Source organism: Ochotona curzoniae, unplaced genomic scaffold, assembly GCF_017591425.1.
Source record: "Ochotona curzoniae isolate NIBS_2020 unplaced genomic scaffold, NIBS_Ocur_1.0 scaffold_4937, whole genome shotgun sequence".
Lineage (NCBI taxonomy): Eukaryota > Metazoa > Chordata > Mammalia > Lagomorpha > Ochotonidae > Ochotona > Ochotona curzoniae.
This window is the reverse complement of record NW_024467126.1, coordinates 1,872,215-1,889,189: the sequence shown is the minus strand read 5'-3', so window position 1 is coordinate 1,889,189 and position 16,975 is coordinate 1,872,215. Positions and strand designations below refer to the sequence as shown.

At 58.7% G+C, this 16,975-nt stretch overlaps 2 protein-coding genes across 5 annotated transcripts; one reads left to right on the top strand and one right to left on the bottom strand.

Annotated features, from left to right (window-relative positions):
* The first annotated feature begins 8,999 nt into the window (after positions 1-8,999).
* On the top strand, positions 9,000-13,520 carry FOSL1 (FOS like 1, AP-1 transcription factor subunit). Of its 4 annotated transcripts, XM_040971010.1 has the most exons (4): positions 9,000-9,101; positions 10,862-11,059; positions 12,652-12,759; positions 13,098-13,520. In XM_040971010.1, the coding sequence occupies exons 1-4, from the start codon at positions 9,000-9,002 to the stop codon at positions 13,518-13,520; spliced, it is 831 nt and encodes a 276-aa protein (XP_040826944.1). The 4 variants fall into 4 exon arrangements, with proteins under 4 accessions (XP_040826944.1, XP_040826947.1, XP_040826945.1 ...); XM_040971013.1 differs by lacking the exon at positions 10,862-11,059; XM_040971011.1 differs by lacking the exon at positions 12,652-12,759.
* Positions 13,521-14,552: 1,032 nt separating this feature from the next.
* Positions 14,553-15,470, bottom strand: CCDC85B (coiled-coil domain containing 85B). Its single transcript, XM_040970750.1, has one exon. It carries the CDS (start codon positions 15,391-15,393, stop codon positions 14,785-14,787), a length of 609 nt encoding a protein of 202 aa, XP_040826684.1. The 5' UTR covers positions 15,394-15,470; the 3' UTR covers positions 14,553-14,784.
* Between the last annotated feature and the right edge of the window lie 1,505 nt (positions 15,471-16,975).

Sequence of the window (16,975 nt, the reverse complement as noted above, 5' to 3'; positions counted from 1 at the left end):
AGGGGCTTAACTGAACCCACACTTGTCCCTCCTCTGAGTCACTCAATGTGAAGCCCCCAGGGTGGGGGTGGAGTTCTCCCTCTGACCCTTGCCCCAACCAGAGCTCCGCAGAAGCGGGAAGCCAGGAAATGGCTGAGCCGAGAGAAGCCTGTGGCCCAAGTTTTATGCAGGGTTTGTGGGATTTTCCCATCCAGGGCAGCTGTACCCCACTCCCACTGGCTGGGAGGGCCTTGGCAGGGACCAGGATTGGGTCACACGGCTGATTCATCCCAGGAGGAAAACTCCCCACTCTGTGACGCTCATCTCCAGGCACAGTAAGCTTGACAGCACTCAGCTAAGAAACCCACCAGCACCATCTGGTTTTGGTTCTGGCCCCCCAGGAAAGTGCAGTGAGGCAGAGGGCCGGCCGCAGGAGGCCCCTGGTGCCAGGGCTGCAGGGAGAGCTTCTGCAGGGCAGGAAGCAGAGATGGGGACCAGGGTAAGCCTACTTTTCATCCCAGCTTTGTTTTGGGAAAAAAAAAAAAAAACCACACTTTTAAAAAAGTAAATGAAGAGCAGCACTGTGGCTCAGCACGCTCAGCTGCTGCCTGTAACACTAGCATTCCACAGGCTCCCAGCTGCTCCACTTCGCATGCAGCTCCGTGCTAACATGCCTGGGAAGGTAGTGGAGTATGGTTCAAGTCCTTGGGCCCCCACATCCATTTGGGAGACCCGGAAGAAGCTGCTCCTGGCTTCTGGCTTCAGGCCAGCCCAGCCATTTAGGAAATGAGTGGAAGGATGGAAGATCTCTCTCCTGCTCTCTGTAACTTTTTCAAAAAATAAAATAAATCATTCTAAAAGTAACAGTTAAATTAAGAGAGCTCCTAGCCACTGATCCATTTCTCAGGGAACTCAATCCAGGGTTCCCTTGGAGGTGACAGACACCCAAAGACGTGCCTGTCTGCGCCCCTTGACGAAACACAGGCAGGAGCAGCCAGGGGCCAGCACCGGACCTCAGGCCCCCGGGGACACTGGCCTCCCTGTGACCATGTCTCCCACCTACGGGTCCCAACCTTGCCCCTGGGGTCCCGCAGGAGAGGGAACGGGTCCACCAGTGCTGGGCTCTATGACCGACGCTGCCTGGCACAGCGTTCCCGCCAAAACCTTCCAGAGGCCGGCGCTTCCCCAGCGGCTCAGCCTCCTTTCCCCGGCACAGCTTCCCGCGCCCTTGCTGAGTGTCAGAGGAAGCTGAGAGTCACGGCTCCCTAGGCGTGACCAGGGCCCCCACGCAGGCGAGCTGTGACCCACTTGGCTCCCACTCACAGGCTATGTGACTCACCCCCGGCCCCCCATGACTCAGTTTACACAGTGCCCCGAGGTTCTGTTAGCATGGGTGGGGCAGTTTATTGGCACAGCCCAGGCCCGCCAGCCCTTCATCCCTGCATGACCACTCCTGGCTCAGAGCAGGAACTGGCACCTATAGTCAGGACACGGGCTGGCTCAGCTGCCAGAAGCCTGGAGAACAGGAAGGGGTGGGGAGCCCCAGGTCTAGGGGGCCAAAAGGAGCTCCGCCCCCCCCCCAACTGGCCAAGATAGGCTCTAATTACCCTGGACAAGGACCTGGGGCTGCGTGAGCCAAGGTGGTGGGGAGACATGCTCCTTTTAGAAGACATGGCCCCACAGCACAGAACTCAACAGCCAGAAAAAGCTCAGCCACATTGTGGCTTATTTTGTAAATGTGTTTAGTGACACAGAGATGGAGATTATCTTCCATTCAGTGGTTCTCTTTCCTGATGCTGGGCTGAGGGCTGGGAGCCAAAAGCGCAGAACTCGGTGCCAGTCGCCCATGCCTGTGGGTGGGTGGGTGGCAGGGACCTGTTGCCCACAGCGTGTACTTGAACAGGAAGCTGGAATCAGAAGCAGAGGTAGGACTTGAACCCACACTCCCGGCACTGCTCTGGCCTTGTGCCTTATCTCAGTACCCCCGCCAGCAAGTACCTCCTGTTGACAAACACAGATATCAAGTTAAGGGCATACACCTGCAGGCATTGGAGCAGCGGGTTAAACCTCCTTGAGCGACACCAGCATCACTGCACCCAGGAGGTGGCAGGTGATAACCCTGATGCCCATGGGGGACACCCACATGGGCTTCCAGGCTTCTGGTCCAGCCTCAGCTGTTGGAGCCATTTAGAGAAGGAGTCAGTGACGGGAGAATCTGTGTGTGTGTGTGTGTGTGTGTGTGTGTGTGTGTGTGTGTGTGTGTGCATTACTCTGACTTGCACTGTGTGTGTGTGTGTGTGTGTGTGTGTGTGTGTGTGTGCATTACTCTGACTTGCACATAAATAAACACATAAACCTTTAAAACAAAACCAAACCCCGGCCAGTTGACACAAGAACCCAGAAGAGCTTCTTCCAGGTCTCCCACACGGTGCAGGGTCCCACTTTGGGCCGTCCTCCACTGCTTTCCCAAATCACAAACAGGGAGCTGAATGGGAAGTGGAACAGCCGGGATTAGAACAGGCGCCCATATGGGATCTCGGCACGTTCAAGGTAAGGACTTCAGCCACTAGGCTATTGTGCCGGGCCCCATCTGCTGTTTTACTACCTAAAAGTCCACAATAACCAGGGATGGGCTGGGAACTCCCACATGGATGGTAGGGACCCAAACATTGGGTCAGCCTCTGCTGCTTTCCCAAGCATGCTAGCAGGAAGTGGACTGTGAGCAGAGCGGCCACTGAACCATGCTCTGATATGTGATGCTGGCGTCATAATCGACAGCCTCACCCACTGCACACACTGCAAAGACCACACCTCCATTCATCTTTTTATTTATTTTTATTGGAAAGGCAGACTTGCAGAGAGGAGAGACATAGAGAAAGGTCTTCCACCCATTGATTTACTCTCCAAGTGGCTGCAGCAGCCTGAGCTGGGCCAGGCTGAAGCTGAGACTGGGAAACTCCGTCAGGGTCTCCCGCCTGGGAAGCAAGGCACCAAGTGCTAGAGCCATCAGCTGCCCCGGGTGTGCGTCAGCAGGGAGCTGGGTAGGAAGCAGACACACACACACTCGTGGGTGTCCCAAATGTGTAAGAAATAGTAAGGACGAGCCAGCAACGTGGGGTAGTGGGTAAAACCACAGCCTGTAATGCTGGCATCCTATGTTAGCGCCGGTTCAAGTCCTAGCCACCTGCTTCCTATCCGACTGCCTGCTAACAGGCTGGGAAAGCAGTGGGAGAAGGCCCACGTGCTTGGGTCCCTGCACCCACCTGGAAGACCAGGGTGGAGTTCCTGGCTTCACTTTCTGGAGAGTGAACCCCCTCCCCCCCACTCTTTCAGATCAGTAAATAAAAAGAAGTCAGGGTGAGTATTTGTGTCATGAATCAGCTGCCATGTGGGGTGCCCACAGCCCGGAAGGTCTTGTGGGAGTCCAGCTCTGTTCTGTGGGGCGTCCTGCAGCTGGTATCCTAGGGGACAGGAGATGGCAACTCCAGAGCTTGGGTCACCCTCGGACATACACACATTGACTTCCAGGCTCCTGCCCTGCTCCGGCCCAGGTGGGGCTGCTGGGGCCACTTTGGGAGAGAGAAAAGTCAGGTGAGAAATTTCTCTTTCTCTTCAAATAAAATTATTCATTTTGAAAATTCATATATAAAACCAGTATTTTAAAGGACAAAATGAAAGTATAATAGATGAAGTCTCCACTCATGGTGCCTCCCACACAGACACTGACCGGTTCGAGTCCCAGCTGCGTCACTTCCCATCCAGCTCCCTGCTTGTGCCTGGGAAAGCAGCGGAGGCTCTAGTCCCTGCATCCAGTGGGAGACCCAAAAGAAGTTTCTGGCCTCAGATCAGCTCAACTCTGGCTGTTGTAGACATTTGGGTAATGAGCCAGGGGATGGAAGATCTCTCTTTGTAACACCTTCTCTCTCTGTATATCTGCCTTTCAAATGAAAAAAAAAATTTTTTTAGAAAATGCATTTTTAATGCATTTATTTCAAGACTTTTTCCACCAAAGTGAATGTACTTTTTTTATTCCTTTTTTTTAAAGATTTATTTATTTTTATTGCAAAATCAGATACATGGAGAGGAGAGACAGAGGAAGATCATCCATCCAATGATTTACTCCCCTAGTGAGCACAATGGCCGGTGCTACGCCGATCCGAAGCCAGGAGCCAGGAGCTCTTCTGGGTCCCACGCATGTGCCAAGGCTTTGGGGCTGTCCTTGCCTGCTTTCCCAGGCCACAGGCAGGGAGCTGGATGGAAAATGGGGCTGCCGGGATTAGAACCGGCGCCCATTTGGGACCCTGGTGTGTGCAAAGTGAGGACTTTAGCCGCTAGGTCACCGCGCTGGCCAAATGTACTTTTTCATTCAACTTTTGAAGGAGCCTCTTGTATCTGTAAAATGTACATTTAATTTAAAATGATTTCTCTATCTGTTTATCTGATCATAGAGTTACAGACATACAGAGGCCTTTCTTCCACTGGCTCGCTACCCAAGTGGAAGCTAAGAAGCTTCATCTGGGTTTCCTGTGTGGCTGCAGGAGCACAGACTGGAGCCTCTTCTGCAGCCTTCCTCGGGCACATTATCCAGGAGCTGGATTCAAGTGGAGCAGCCAGAGCTTGAACTGGTGCCCATAGAGCATGCGAGCACTGCAAGGGGTGGCTTTACCCACATCACTGGCCCCCCAAAAGTGAGCCATGGAAATCGCTTTTCTCCATAAATGCAGATATTTTGTTGTCATCATAAAGGCAGCGCCAGGAAAATGGGGGAGTGATTAGACTATCCTCCACTGGAAAGCAGCCAGCAGAGGTACCTGGCTCAGCACCAGCCCAGGTGACACCTACTGGCCTGGCCAGCAAAAGAAGCCAGACCCAAAGGCTTCGATGATCTCGCTGCTTTCCCGGGCACGGTGGTCCGGTGTCCCCTGATACAGGGTGCTGGTGTGTCAAATAACAGCCTAACTCACTGTGCCATGACACTGGCCCCAACAATCAACTTTGTTAGCTCAGAGGATTCACCGTGAATGTGCAAAGACCTCCTCCTGAAGAGGAAGAAATGAAGAATACAGGAATAACTGGTGCAAGTCAAAGGAACAACCACCCCATTTCAAACAGACCAAGGAGTAGGAGCGACTTCTATCCAAAGGAGATACTGCATCCCTAACATGAAGAAGCACATGAGCAAACAGGTAACCAAGGAAACACAGCAGTGAGCTAGTACCTTACGCCCCGAGGATGGAGAATAAGGGTCTGGCACAACAACACAATGCCTAAATCCTCACCTTGCAAGCACCGGGATCCCATAAGGGCTCTATCTAGTTTATGTCCCGGCTGCTCCACTTCCCATTCAGCCATTGTGGTCTGTGAAAGCAGTCGAGGACGGCCGAAAGACTTGGGACCCTGCACCTGTGTGGAAGACCCAGAGGAATCTCCTGTTTCCTGGCTTTAGACTGGTTCAGCTCTGGCTGTTGCAGTCACTTAGGGAGTGAACCAGTAGATGGAAGATGTATGTCTCTGTCTCTCTTCCTCTCTGTATATCTGCCTTTCCTATAAAAATAAATACATCTTTTTTTATTTTCAAAGATTTATTTTAGTTTTATTGGAAAGGCGGATATACAGAGAGGAGAGACAGAGAGGAATATCCTCCATCCGATGATTCACTCCCCAGGCAGACGCCACAGCTGGAGCTGAACCGGTCCGAAGCCAGGAGCCTCTTCTTCCCACACGGGTGCAGGGTCCCAAAGCTTTGGGCCGTCCTCAACTGCTTTCCCAGGCCACAGACAGGAAGCTGGATGGGAAGCGGGGCTGCCGGGATTAGAAACGGCGCCCATATGGGATCCCGGGCGTGCAAGGCGAGGACCTTAACCACTGCGCCATCGCGCCGGGCCCAAATAAATAAGTCTTTAATAAATAAATAAGATAGGGCCCGGCGCGGTGGCGCAAGTGGTTAAGTCCTCGCCGGGGAAGGCAGTCGAGGGGAAGGCAGTCGAGGACGGCCCAAAGCCTTGGGACCCTGCACCTGCGTGGGAAACCAGGGGGAAGTTCCTGAATCCTGGCTTCGGATCGGTGTAGCACCCGCCATTGCGGTCACTTGGGGAATGAATCATTGGACCGATAATCTTCCTCTCTGTCTCTTCTTCTCTCTGTATATCTGACTTTACAATAAAAATAAATAAATCTTAAAAAAGAAAAAGAAAGAAATGATGGAGACAGAAGCAGAGAGGGAGGACAGTTGTGTGGTGCCTGGAGAGGATGGGGGGCGACGGGGGTGGGGGGAATCGGTGCAGTGATTAATGCATACCGGGTGCTTCTCTGGAGTGAGACAGTTTGGACACTAAAGAGAGGTGGCGGTTCTACAATCTGTTGACTGGCCTGAATGCCACTGCAGTGGCCACTTGGAAACAGTTAATTGTACGTTATGGGAGTTTCACCTCTGTGAAAAGTAAACCTCAATTTAAAAAGAGAACGGGGCCAGGCAAATGTAAACATCACCTCCAATGCCCCCGCTGCACAGGGCTTCTGCTGGGCACCATTTGGTCACCGTTGGTCACTTCCTGCAGCCCCAAGAATCCCAGGGGGCTCAGGGAGAGAGAGAGAGAGAGAGAGAGAGAGAGAGAGAGCCGGTGGGGAAGCGGCCAGTCACTCAAGGGCTCCCCAGGCAGCCCCACCCCGCCCTGCTGGCTGCCTGGGTTGGTCCTCTCCTGGCGTCCCCGGGTAGGGGCTGGTGAGGTCAGGGCACTGGGAGCGTCCGTGCAGCCACAAGGCAGGAGCTGGTGACTGAAGGACTTGGAATGCACTGCCTCTCAGTGGGCCTCCTTGTGGCTCCGCCGACGGTTGGGGCAGGAAGGGACTTTCAGACTGGTCATGTACACACACACACACACACACACACACACACACACACAAAACTGCATATCTCTGTTTTGCTACTTTTGTCAAGTGTTTGCGCTGTGCTGAGCTGTGACTTTATTCTACCTCTCCCTTCCAACAACCCTCAGATGCAGTTATGATGTTTCCATCTGATAGCTGAGGGCAAAGCAGGACCCTGCAGCCTACCCAGGGGGTGGGCAGTCCTAGCAGAGGTCACTGCTTCTGACCCTGCTCCTCTCTCTCTCTCTCTCACTCACCAGCATTTCTCATCTCAATCCTTGCTGGAACCAGGGCAAGGAAGGGGCACCCAATTGGGAGTGCCCTTCCAAGCAGGGCACATTCCCATTTGCGGTCTGCTTGGGGCACAGCAACCCCAGGGGTCTGCAGGGAAGCCCTACGGGGACAGGGGCTGGGTTGGAAAAATATGTGAGGTCACACACAGCAAATGGTAGCCCTGGGACTGGACACTCGGAGTTAAAGTTGTCTCCTGGTGCCCTGGCGTGTGCCCACAGACCCCTTAGCCTCACTCAGCTCTCCAGGCAGGCCCTCCCTGAAAGCAAGTTGGGGGCTGATCCATGATCAGACAGGCAAGCAAGCAGGAGGGCCCAATGCAGCCCTAGGACCCTAGGAGCTCCTGACTTCTGCTGGACCTCAGTCTTGCCATCTGTAAAATGGTCAGAAGAGAAAAAGGTACTGGAAGGGCTGGGAGGGAGGGGGTTGAGGAAACCTAGCTGAGTTGGGCTAGCTTGACAAGAATCATTCTTGTCATGTGGCCTTCAAGGGGCTCACAACCTCAGTCTTCATAGAAGTGGACAGAAATGAGGACAGACCCTGTCGTGCAGAGTTGATTCTGGTGCCTCATTCCTACACAATCCCACTAAGTCTAGTGGCCAGGAAGTCCCCAAAGGACAGGAGCAGTACAGCAGACCGCAGGACACCTGCATCCCACCGGAGGCTCTGCCTGTCATGGCTCTGCCATGGCGTAGTAAGTTAAGTCTGTCTGCCGTCCATGCATCCCATATGAGCGCTGGTTGGAATCCTGGCTGCTCCACTCCCCATGCAGCTCCCTGCTTATGACCTGGGAAAGCAGTCGAGGATGGTTCAAATGCTTGGACACCTGCACCCACATGGGAGACCTGGAAGAAGCACCTGGCTCCAGGCTTTGGATGGACTCTTTGGAGAGTGAATCGGCAAACGGAAGAATCTCTCTCACTCACTCTCTCTGTCTTTCCTTCTGTTTCTGTAACCGCCTCTCAAACAAAAATAAATAATTGTTAAATACAAAAAAGAAAAGTTGTAGCTCCTTGCAATCGCACCGAATAACCACATTTTCGCTGCAGTTGGCTTGTGGATAGTTCAAAGCCACAGCGTCTTCACCGTTCCCATTTAAGATATCCCACCTTTTCCAGGGCTACAGTTTGCCAGTCACTGGCTTTCGGGTAAAGCCGGAGCCTTAGGAGTGGAGGGACTTCAGGGCGGTGAGGCCTCGAGCAGCCGGCAAGGCTCCAGGCTTCCGGGACGTGGTGAGAATGGAACTAATTCACCGCATAGCTTTTTTGTTCCCTATGCATTTCACGGTTTCCAGGTCGTCTTCACAGCCTGCGTCGCAACCTCCCCTGGCGTGGTCAGGCTGCTCTATGATTATTTTGTTCTCTTTGACTCAGGCAAAAACGACCAGCCCACACCGAGAAAGCTCGAGGACGCCGTCCGGGAACCGGCGAGTGGCTGGGCTAGCTGCTGGGCGGGGCGCACGGCTCCCGGCAGGTGCGTAAAACGCCGGGGAATCCTGGACTCCACCTGCGCGCCGCTAGGAAATTGCACCATGTATGGGCAGCTACGTCACAGGGGGCGGGCCCGCCGCGGTGTCTGGGGGACGCCCAGCCGCCCCTTTTCTCCCCCGCCCCGAAGAGGCAGCTGCCCCCAAGCAGCGGGACGCGTCCGAGGAGTGGGGGGCAAACGGGCACAGGGCGGCGCGTCGGGAGAGGTGGAGCCGCCGCCGGGACCCGCGCCGCCGCGCAACGCCCCACCCCCCACGGTCGCAAGTGGTTCAGCCCGAAAACTTTTCATTCATAAAACCCAGAGACTCCGCGAGGCGCGTCTGAGTCAGAACCCCAGCCGCCGACGCGGACCCCACGAAGCAACCAGCCTAGGGCATGTACCGAGACTTCAGCGAACCCGGCCCGAGCTCCGGGGCCGGCAGCGGGTACGGAGGCCCCGCGCAGCCCCCCGGCGTGGCGCAGGCGGCGGCGCAGCAGGTGAGAGCGAGCGGCACACCTAGGGTCCCCCTCTCCGACGGAGGGGGAGTGGACGCGAGGGTGGACCGCGCTAGGGACGCCGGGGTCAGCTCCCGCGCACTCGGGGCTGGAGCGGAGAACCCGTTCGTGTCGCAGATCTAGGGGCCGGGACCCTGGATCCTGAGTGTTCTCGGCAGCCCAGGGGCCAGCTGCCCCCTGCCCGCCGACCCTGCCCGCGCGACCCGCCCCCTCGCCGTCCGCAGTCTGTCTTTCGGGTCCGAGCATCTTCTTGCTTACCTCGGGAGGAACGTGGGACGTTTGGGGGAGTCCTAGCCCGGAAGGCTTGAAAGACGTCCTCAGGACCCTAGAAGCAGCTCAATTCCTCAACTCCGCAGTCCGGGTCGCGCCTGGGGCAGCAGGCAGCGGGACCTCCTTGGACCACCGGCTTCGGCCACTAGCCGTGTGGATGGCCTGGCCCACCCCGACGTCCAGCCCCCAGCTGCTTCCTCCACGCATCCGAGCTGGCTGCTCGGGGGCAGGGGCACCCGCTGTGGACCCCCTTGCGGGCTGAGGTAAATCAGGATGTCGTGGTGCTGGTGCCAGGGCGCGCGTGGGGTCACGCAGCGGGCAGCTGGCACGCGCGCACCCCTGCACCTCCAGCCCCCGCCACCCGGACTCCCTGCCCGGAACGGCGCCCGCTGTCGGCTGGGGGGACCTGGCAGCCGCAGGTGCCCATTTCCTGTCGAGGGGCGGCGAGCACGTGTCGCCAGGGGAGGGAAGGAGCAGCGTCCGTTCCGCCGAGTCACGGCGGCTGAGTCACCCCGCGGCGCCCCTCCCTTCCTGGCCGCGAGTGGCCAGGACCCAGGACAACTTCTGGAGCGGGGACGCTGCCGGCAGTGCCGCGGGCCCGGAACTGGGGTCACTGGGTTGCCGGGCCCGCGGCTGTCCGGACTTGCCTGAGCTTGTGGAGCACCGCGCCTCGCGGTGGCCTAGGCTCCCACACCCGGGGCTCCGTGCGCTGGGCTTGAACCTCGCTTTTCCAGAGCACGCAACACCCTCATTCCAGCCTGTCCCTTAGATTTCCGGCTGAAAGAGGACACCATGGAAGACACCTAGAAGTGCATTGGATGGTGCCACCTGGTGTTGGGTGCCCAGGGTGCCCTGATTTAGGACCCCACGGATGAAAAGATGCACGGTTTGTGCCGTCCAGTTGTTTGAACGCGCTGGTGACTTCCAAGCTGTCAGAGGGTGCAGGTTGGCACCCTGAAATGTTGTCATCCTCAGCTACCATGATAGTACAAATGGGAAATTGCGGCACAAAAGATAAAACAACTAAGTCAGTGGCTGCATGGAGACAGCTTGAGTCCCAGCAGCGCCCCTCGCTGGCGGCGCTGGGCACGGGGCTGTCACAGCTGCCCACCTGCCTTACCGTGTCCTCCCAGTGCAAGGAGAGGCTGAGGAGCCCAGGCTCCCGCCTAGTCTGCAGGCGGTGGCCAGCTGGCCTCCCGTTTTGTGCTGTGATGTGACTCGACTTTTGTAAAGTGGCTGGCAGCATAGCTGGTGGTTCACACTTAATAAGGGGACAGCAGGCATGGAGAGGCTGGTAGCCTGCCCATTGTCTCACAGCTGTGAGTGGAGATTTGCCCTCCGTCAGTGTCTCTGCCTGCCAGGCTGTGAGCCAGCCTGTGCACCGAGGGGGCCCGGGCAGTGGGTAGCTTGTCTCCCTGGAACTTTGTAACCCCCACCCACCTCACCTCAGCTCCCTGTTTCTTGCCCCTCAGAAACTCTACCTGGTGCCAAGCCTCAACACTGTGAGTGGCAGCCAGGAACTGCAGTGGATGGTGCAGCCTCACTTTCTGGGGCCCAGTGGTCACCCCACCAGACCCCTGGCCTACCCCCAGTACCCTCCCCAGCCCAGACCCGGAGTCATCCAGGCCCTGGAGCCGCCCCCCGGAGGTTGGCGCCGGCCCAGTGAACAGGTAAGGAGCACTGGCTCTAACGGCCCAGGGACGCTAGGGGGCGATGGACACGGTTCTCTGGCTACAAGAGAGAAGGGGGGAAGGAGGGCCCTGTTGCCAGGGAAGGAAGTGACAGGAGCTCCTGGGAAGCCCCCCTCTCCACACCCCCAGGAGCAACAAAGGTCATTCCTGCACCTGAGAGAGCTTCCTGGAGAAGGTAGCAGCTCTTGGCATGAAGGGAAGAACATTCCAGATGGAGAGGGGGCAGAGGGCTCAAAAGGGAGGGGTTGGTGAGACCATGTACCGGTGCGTGTGAGCGAAGGGGAGGGGCTGCGCTGGGATCGCTTCTGCCAGGCAGCTGGGAGGGGACAGGAATGTTGGCGGGGTGGGGGGGGGCGTCCCTGGGGTTGCCCTCTCATGTGTGTGCTCACAGCTCCCACCGAGGGAATGAAGCCACCACAAAGGTGTCCTCTCTCACCTGGGGTCACACAGTCGTGAGAAGGGGCACAGGCCTGGCCCCAGGTCGGTCCCAACTGTACAGTCAGACCTTGACCCCACTTGTCCCTGGGAAGGGGGTCTCTAAGAGATGGCTCTGCTCCCTCCCCTGCCATGTTCTGCTGCGTGGGGAAAAAGCTTGCTCAGAAGGCTGGGTAGAGGCTGGGGTGCAGTTGGGATGATGAGAAAGGCCATGGACCCCCCAAAACAGAGCAAACAGCCACAGGGCCGTGAGCAACAGAAGCAGGCAGGGGCAACCCCTCTCTGCCTCCTTCCTCCCTGGGTGTCCCCAGGTTGGGGCTGGGACGGGGCCTCGTGGGGTGCATGGTCTCTACTCACTGGCCTGTCACTCAGCGCTAATTGGAGTGCATGGATTCCAATTCCTGCCCTAAAAGCATACGCCAGCTACACTTCCCTGACCTTGCTCTAGGGCTCAGTTCCTGGCATGGAAGATGGGTTAAGAACATATGTGCTGGAGACCAGTGTTATGGCATAGGGGGTAAGGCTGCCACCTGCCATGCCAACATCCCATATAGTACCAGTTCAACTACCAGCTGCTCAGCCTCTGATCCAGCTGCCTGCCTGGAAAAACAACACAGCAGAAGGTGGCCCAAGTGCTTGGGCCCCTGCCATTCATAGGGGAGACCCAGATGAACCCTGGCTTCTGGCTGCCTTCTGGCCCAGCCCTGGCCATGTAGAATCTAAAGGGTGAACCAGCAAATGGAAGACCTGTCTCTCTCTCTCTGTAACTCTTCCAAATAAATAAATCTTATTAAAAATGATATACATGTTGAGCTGCCCATAGAAGATGCCTCCCAAACTGCAGCTTTTTCGGCGTGCTGAGCCCTCCCCGCACTCACAGATCCTGGGGACAGCACTGGTGATCAAGAGCCAGCAAGAAGAGAGCACTGTGAAAAGGGACACGTTCACATCTGGGGCCCAGGGGAGGCTTGCTGGAGGCCGGGGTGCCCTAGCTGTGTCCCTGGAAAACAAGGAGGGCTAGGTTTGTGAGCACTAAACTCGGGGTCCAGTGGTGTCCATGGCACAGGTTGTGGCATGGCCAAAGGGTAAGTTCCAGGCAGCAGTGACCAGGGTCTGCCTCCTTCCCCTGCCCCCAGATCAGCCCAGAGGAAGAGGAGCGTCGCCGAGTGAGACGAGAGAGGAACAAGCTGGCGGCGGCCAAGTGCAGGAACAGGAGGAAGGAACTGACCGACTTCCTGCAGGCGGTGAGCTGGCCCGTGCTGAGAGCACCCCGGCTCCCCACTCCCCTGAGCTCCCCAGGGATTCTGGCTGCACCTCATCCTGGGCAGGACAGGAGGGGCAGTCCTCCTGGAAAAAAACTGTCAAAAATGTTTCCCTCACAACCAGGGTACAGTAGAGCTGAGCACCAGCCTGACCAGCAGTCTCCTTCCTTCAGAGCCACCCCAGGCCTGATGGGAGCTGTGCCCCTGCTTTCCCAAGGGCTCATGGGACTTGCAGTCCAGCCCTGCTGGGGAAACCCCACCCCCAAGGAGATGCCCTCACTTCTCTGATGGGGAGGGGGCCCCCTTCTTTCCCTCTGCAGGAGACAGACAAGCTGGAGGACGAGAAGTCCGCCCTGCAGCGTGAGATCGAGGAGCTGCAGAAGCAGAAGGAGCGCCTGGAGTTGGTGCTGGAAGCCCACCGCCCCATCTGCAAGATGCCCCAGGGAGCGCAGGAGCAGGACAAGGCGGCCGCGGGCAGCTCGTCCAGTCGCGCCCACAGCCCACCAGCCCCCTCGCGCCCCGTGCCTTGCATCTCCCTTTCCCCGGGGCCTGTGCTGGAACCTGAGGCCCTGCACACCCCTACGCTCATGACCACACCCTCCCTGACTCCCTTCACCCCCAGCCTGGTCTTTACCTATCCCAGCACCCCGGAGCCTTGTGCCTCAGCTCATCGCAAGAGCAGCAGCAGCAGTGCGGACCTGTCCTCTGACCCCCTGGGCTCCCCAACCCTCCTGGCTTTATGAGGCAGTCCAGCCCCGCTACCCCATCCCCTGGCTCCACCTCCCTGCAGGTGCCACCCCAGCCAGCCAGTCAGCGTCTTCTCCCCCCTCCCCCCACGGGTCCAGCTGGCCTGGTCCTCCAGATGAAAGTGGGTACAGTGGGTGGAGCTACCAAAGCTGCCCCTCCTCTTTCTAGAGCTGGCTTTTCTAGCACAACTGACACTAAATCATAGACCAAAACTGTGGACAGCCCCCCAAAGACTCCAGACCCCTGGGGGCCCTTGCCTCTTCCTGTCCCCCAACTCCATTCCCCAACACCCCAGACAGCAGATTCTTCCAGTGCAGAACACTAAGTACCACCCCTGCCCCCAACCCCTCGGCAGCAGCACAGGACACTCCACCGGCCCCTCCTGCACAAGTGGCCGGAGGTTTAAGCCCCGGTGAATCCAGGCCCCCTCACGAGGAAGGGCAGCTGCTATTTATTTTCTAAAGAAGAGTATTTTTATACAAACCTGCCCAGATGGAAATAAAAGGCTTGAAACTCTGGCCCTGGGTGTCTCCTTGGAGCCCAAAGCCCTAGACTCACTGCTGCGTGACCTCAGACACATTCTGTGATACTTTTGTATCTTGCCTGTCTTATCTCACCCACAGAGCTGCGTCAAGTTCAGCCTCCTGGGGCAGGGCTGCGAGAGGGGGCGGCGGCTCTGGGGTGCAACTGGAGGGGATTGTCAGCCCCTGGGTGGGGGGTGGGGGACCACGGAGTTCCCGCAAGCGCCACACGGGGCGCTGTTCCCTCCCCCTTCCACCCTCCCGAAGCGGCCTGGGGGGTTCGAGGCCCCCAGCACCTGCATCCTGCCCCATTGTCTAGCACAGGAAGGGAGCTGGACCAGCTTCAGGGACAGGATCACGGTCTGTCCCGGCATTGGAGGTGGGGGTGGGGAGGGTGCATTCCCACCCCAAACTCGAGGCAGCAGGGGTGTCGGGCCACCTCCGTGGGAGGGTGCCCTACCTCAGGAGCGGCGAGTGTCATACAGAGGCTGCCCAGGCCGCGCGGGCTCCACTTCCGTGCCGGTTTATTAGCCCCCCGCCCAGCCCCAAGCCAGCCCGTCGGCTGCAGCCTCCAGTCCCCCCGCTGCCCCGCCAGCGAGCGCGGGGGACCCTCCTCCTGGACGCTGGGGTTCATCTCGGGGCGCAGTCGGGGCTGGCATCCAGGCCCTGAGGTCCGCAGCGGTGCCCAGGTGCTCCGGACGCAAGCCGGGCGGGCGTCGGCGAGGAGGAAGCAGCTCCCTCAGTCCTCGGGGGAGCAGGCCAGGGGCAACTGATCGGGGCTGCCCACGCTGCCCGTGCTGGAGCTTCCATCGCCCAGGTCTCGGGGGCCGCAGGGGGGCAGGGCGAGCTCAGGGGTCGGCGCGGCCCCGGGGCCCCCCGCTCCGCCAGGACCGCTGCGGGGCCCCCACTCCTCGCCCAGCGCCAGGCAGAGCTCCTTCAGCGCCAGGTTCTCCCGCAGCAGCTCCTCCTGGCGTCCCTCCAGCTCGGCCAGCTTCTGCCAACAGCCGCCCAGGTCCTCGCGCACGGCCCGGGATGCCTGGGTCCCGAACAGCTGCCACTGGCGAGCGGCGCGCCGGCCGCGCTGGCGCTCCGAGTCCAGGAAGCAGCAGAGGTCGCGCAGCTCGCGGTTCTCAGCCTGCAGACGCCGGTTCAGCTGCTTGAGTTCGCGGATCTCGCCCAGGTGACCCTGCAGCTGCCGGTTCACCTCCTGCATCAGGCGGCCGCGCTGCACCAGGGCCGCCAGGCGCGCCGCCTCCTCCCGCCGCAGCCGCCGCACCAGCTCCTCCTTGCCCAGAGCCGCCATCTCCTCGTCCGTCAGCTCCTCCAGGCCGCCGGCCTCGGCCTCCATGGCTGCCCGGGCCGCTGGAGCATCGCCGGCGGCAGGCAGTGTGGCCCGAACCGGCAGCGGAGGCTGCAGCAGCCACCCCCGGGCACGGGAGGGGCGGGCACGCGGCGGGGCGCGCGCCGGGGCGGGGCCGCATGACGTCCAGGAAGCGCAGCCAATCCGGAGACGTCTTTCCGGAAAGGGGTGGAGTCCTGGGGCCCGCCCACTCCGGGCGGCGGGGTCTCGGCCCCTGCAGACCGTGTGTGTGGGAGCCCCCAGCCTTCGCCCCCTTCTGGGTGAGCGTCCCGCTCCGGACCCGGACTGAAGCGGCGATCTCCGGCCTCTCGGAGCCTGACTCCTGCGCAACCCCAGATGCCCTAGAGGAGCCGGAGTCCCGGCTGCTGAGCCTGGCTCCCAGCTCCTGGACACCCCGAGCCCCCGCGTCCTGCCTGACCATCAGCCTGCCTGCCCCCTCCTTCCCTCCCCGCTTCCCCGGCAGCGTTTCCTGTCTGTGGGGAGGGACGGACAAGGGATTCGTTTGTTTGTCGCATAAACCGTTATTGTGTGCAACGCCCATGTAGAAATATTTCTTTTAAGATTTTATTTGAAAGGCAGTGTTACAAAGAACTTATTACAAAAAGATTTATGTATGCATTCATAAAGCAGAATTACAGAGCACAGGCAGAGAGAGCGAGCGAGATCTTCCACCAAGTTCACTCCCAAAACGGCCACTGCGGCCGCAGTTGGGCTGGTCCAAGGCCAGGAGCCCGAAGATGCAGCAGCCACCCCCTGGCACGGGCACGCAGCGGGGCGGATGAGGGTCAGTGGCCAGAGAGGGAGGCAGACAGCGAAGGCAGGCAGAAGCCCCCTTGCTTAAGGCTGCCAGGGGTGGGCATGGTGCCTTAGCAAGCTAGTCGTCTTCCTGTGATGCCAGCATCTTATATGGGCACCTGCCTGAATCCAGGCTGCTCCACTTCCCATCCAGCTCCCTGCTTGTGGCCCGGGAAAGCAGTCGAGGACGGCCCAAAGCCTTGGGGTCCTGCACCCACATGGGAGACCAGGAGGAAGTTCCTGGCTTCTGGCTTTGGATCGGTGTAGCACTGGCCACTGCAGTCACTTGGGGAGTAAAAGATCGGACGGAAGATCTTCTCTGTCTCTCCTCTCTGTATATCTGACTTTACAATAAAAATAAATCTTAAAAAAAAAAAAAAACTAACAGAAAAGAAGAAAGGCACTTTTAGAGAGAGCCCTCATCCCCTGGTTCACTCCCCAAGCGACCACAACGGCCAGAGCTGAGCCAATCCGAAGTCAAGAGCCAGCAGCCTCTTCCAGGTCTCCCACGCGGGTGCAGGGTCCCAAAGCTTTGGGCCGTCCTCCACTGCTTTCTCAGGCCATAAGCAGGGAGCTGGATGGGAAGTGGAGCAGCCGGGATTAGAACCTGCGCCACCCCTCGCCCCCCGAGGGCCTTCGGGATGTGACTGCGGGCAGCGCTGTGGACCCGAACAAGGGGTCACAGACGCGTGTGGGCGTGGGGAGCGTGTGGCGGCAGCTGCCCGGTGTGCAGGCTGGACGACGGCTCCCGGAAGGGCGCTAAGGGACCCCGAAT

What these genes read in the sequence shown, in the direction of transcription:
- FOSL1 (XM_040971010.1), top strand. Translation starts at nt 9,000, where the DNA reads ATGTACCGAGACTTCAGCGAACCCGGCCCGAGCTCCGGGGCCGGCAGC. An exon ending in CGCAGGCGGCGGCGCAGCAG is followed by an intron (nt 9,102 to 10,861) that starts GTGAGAGCGAGC and finishes CTTGCCCCTCAG; the next exon opens with AAACTCTACCTGGTGCCAAG. An exon ending in GGCGCCGGCCCAGTGAACAG is followed by an intron (nt 11,060 to 12,651) that starts GTAAGGAGCACT and finishes CCCTGCCCCCAG; the next exon opens with ATCAGCCCAGAGGAAGAGGA.
- CCDC85B (XM_040970750.1), bottom strand. Translation starts at nt 15,393, where the DNA reads ATGGAGGCCGAGGCCGGCGGCCTGGAGGAGCTGACGGACGAGGAGATG.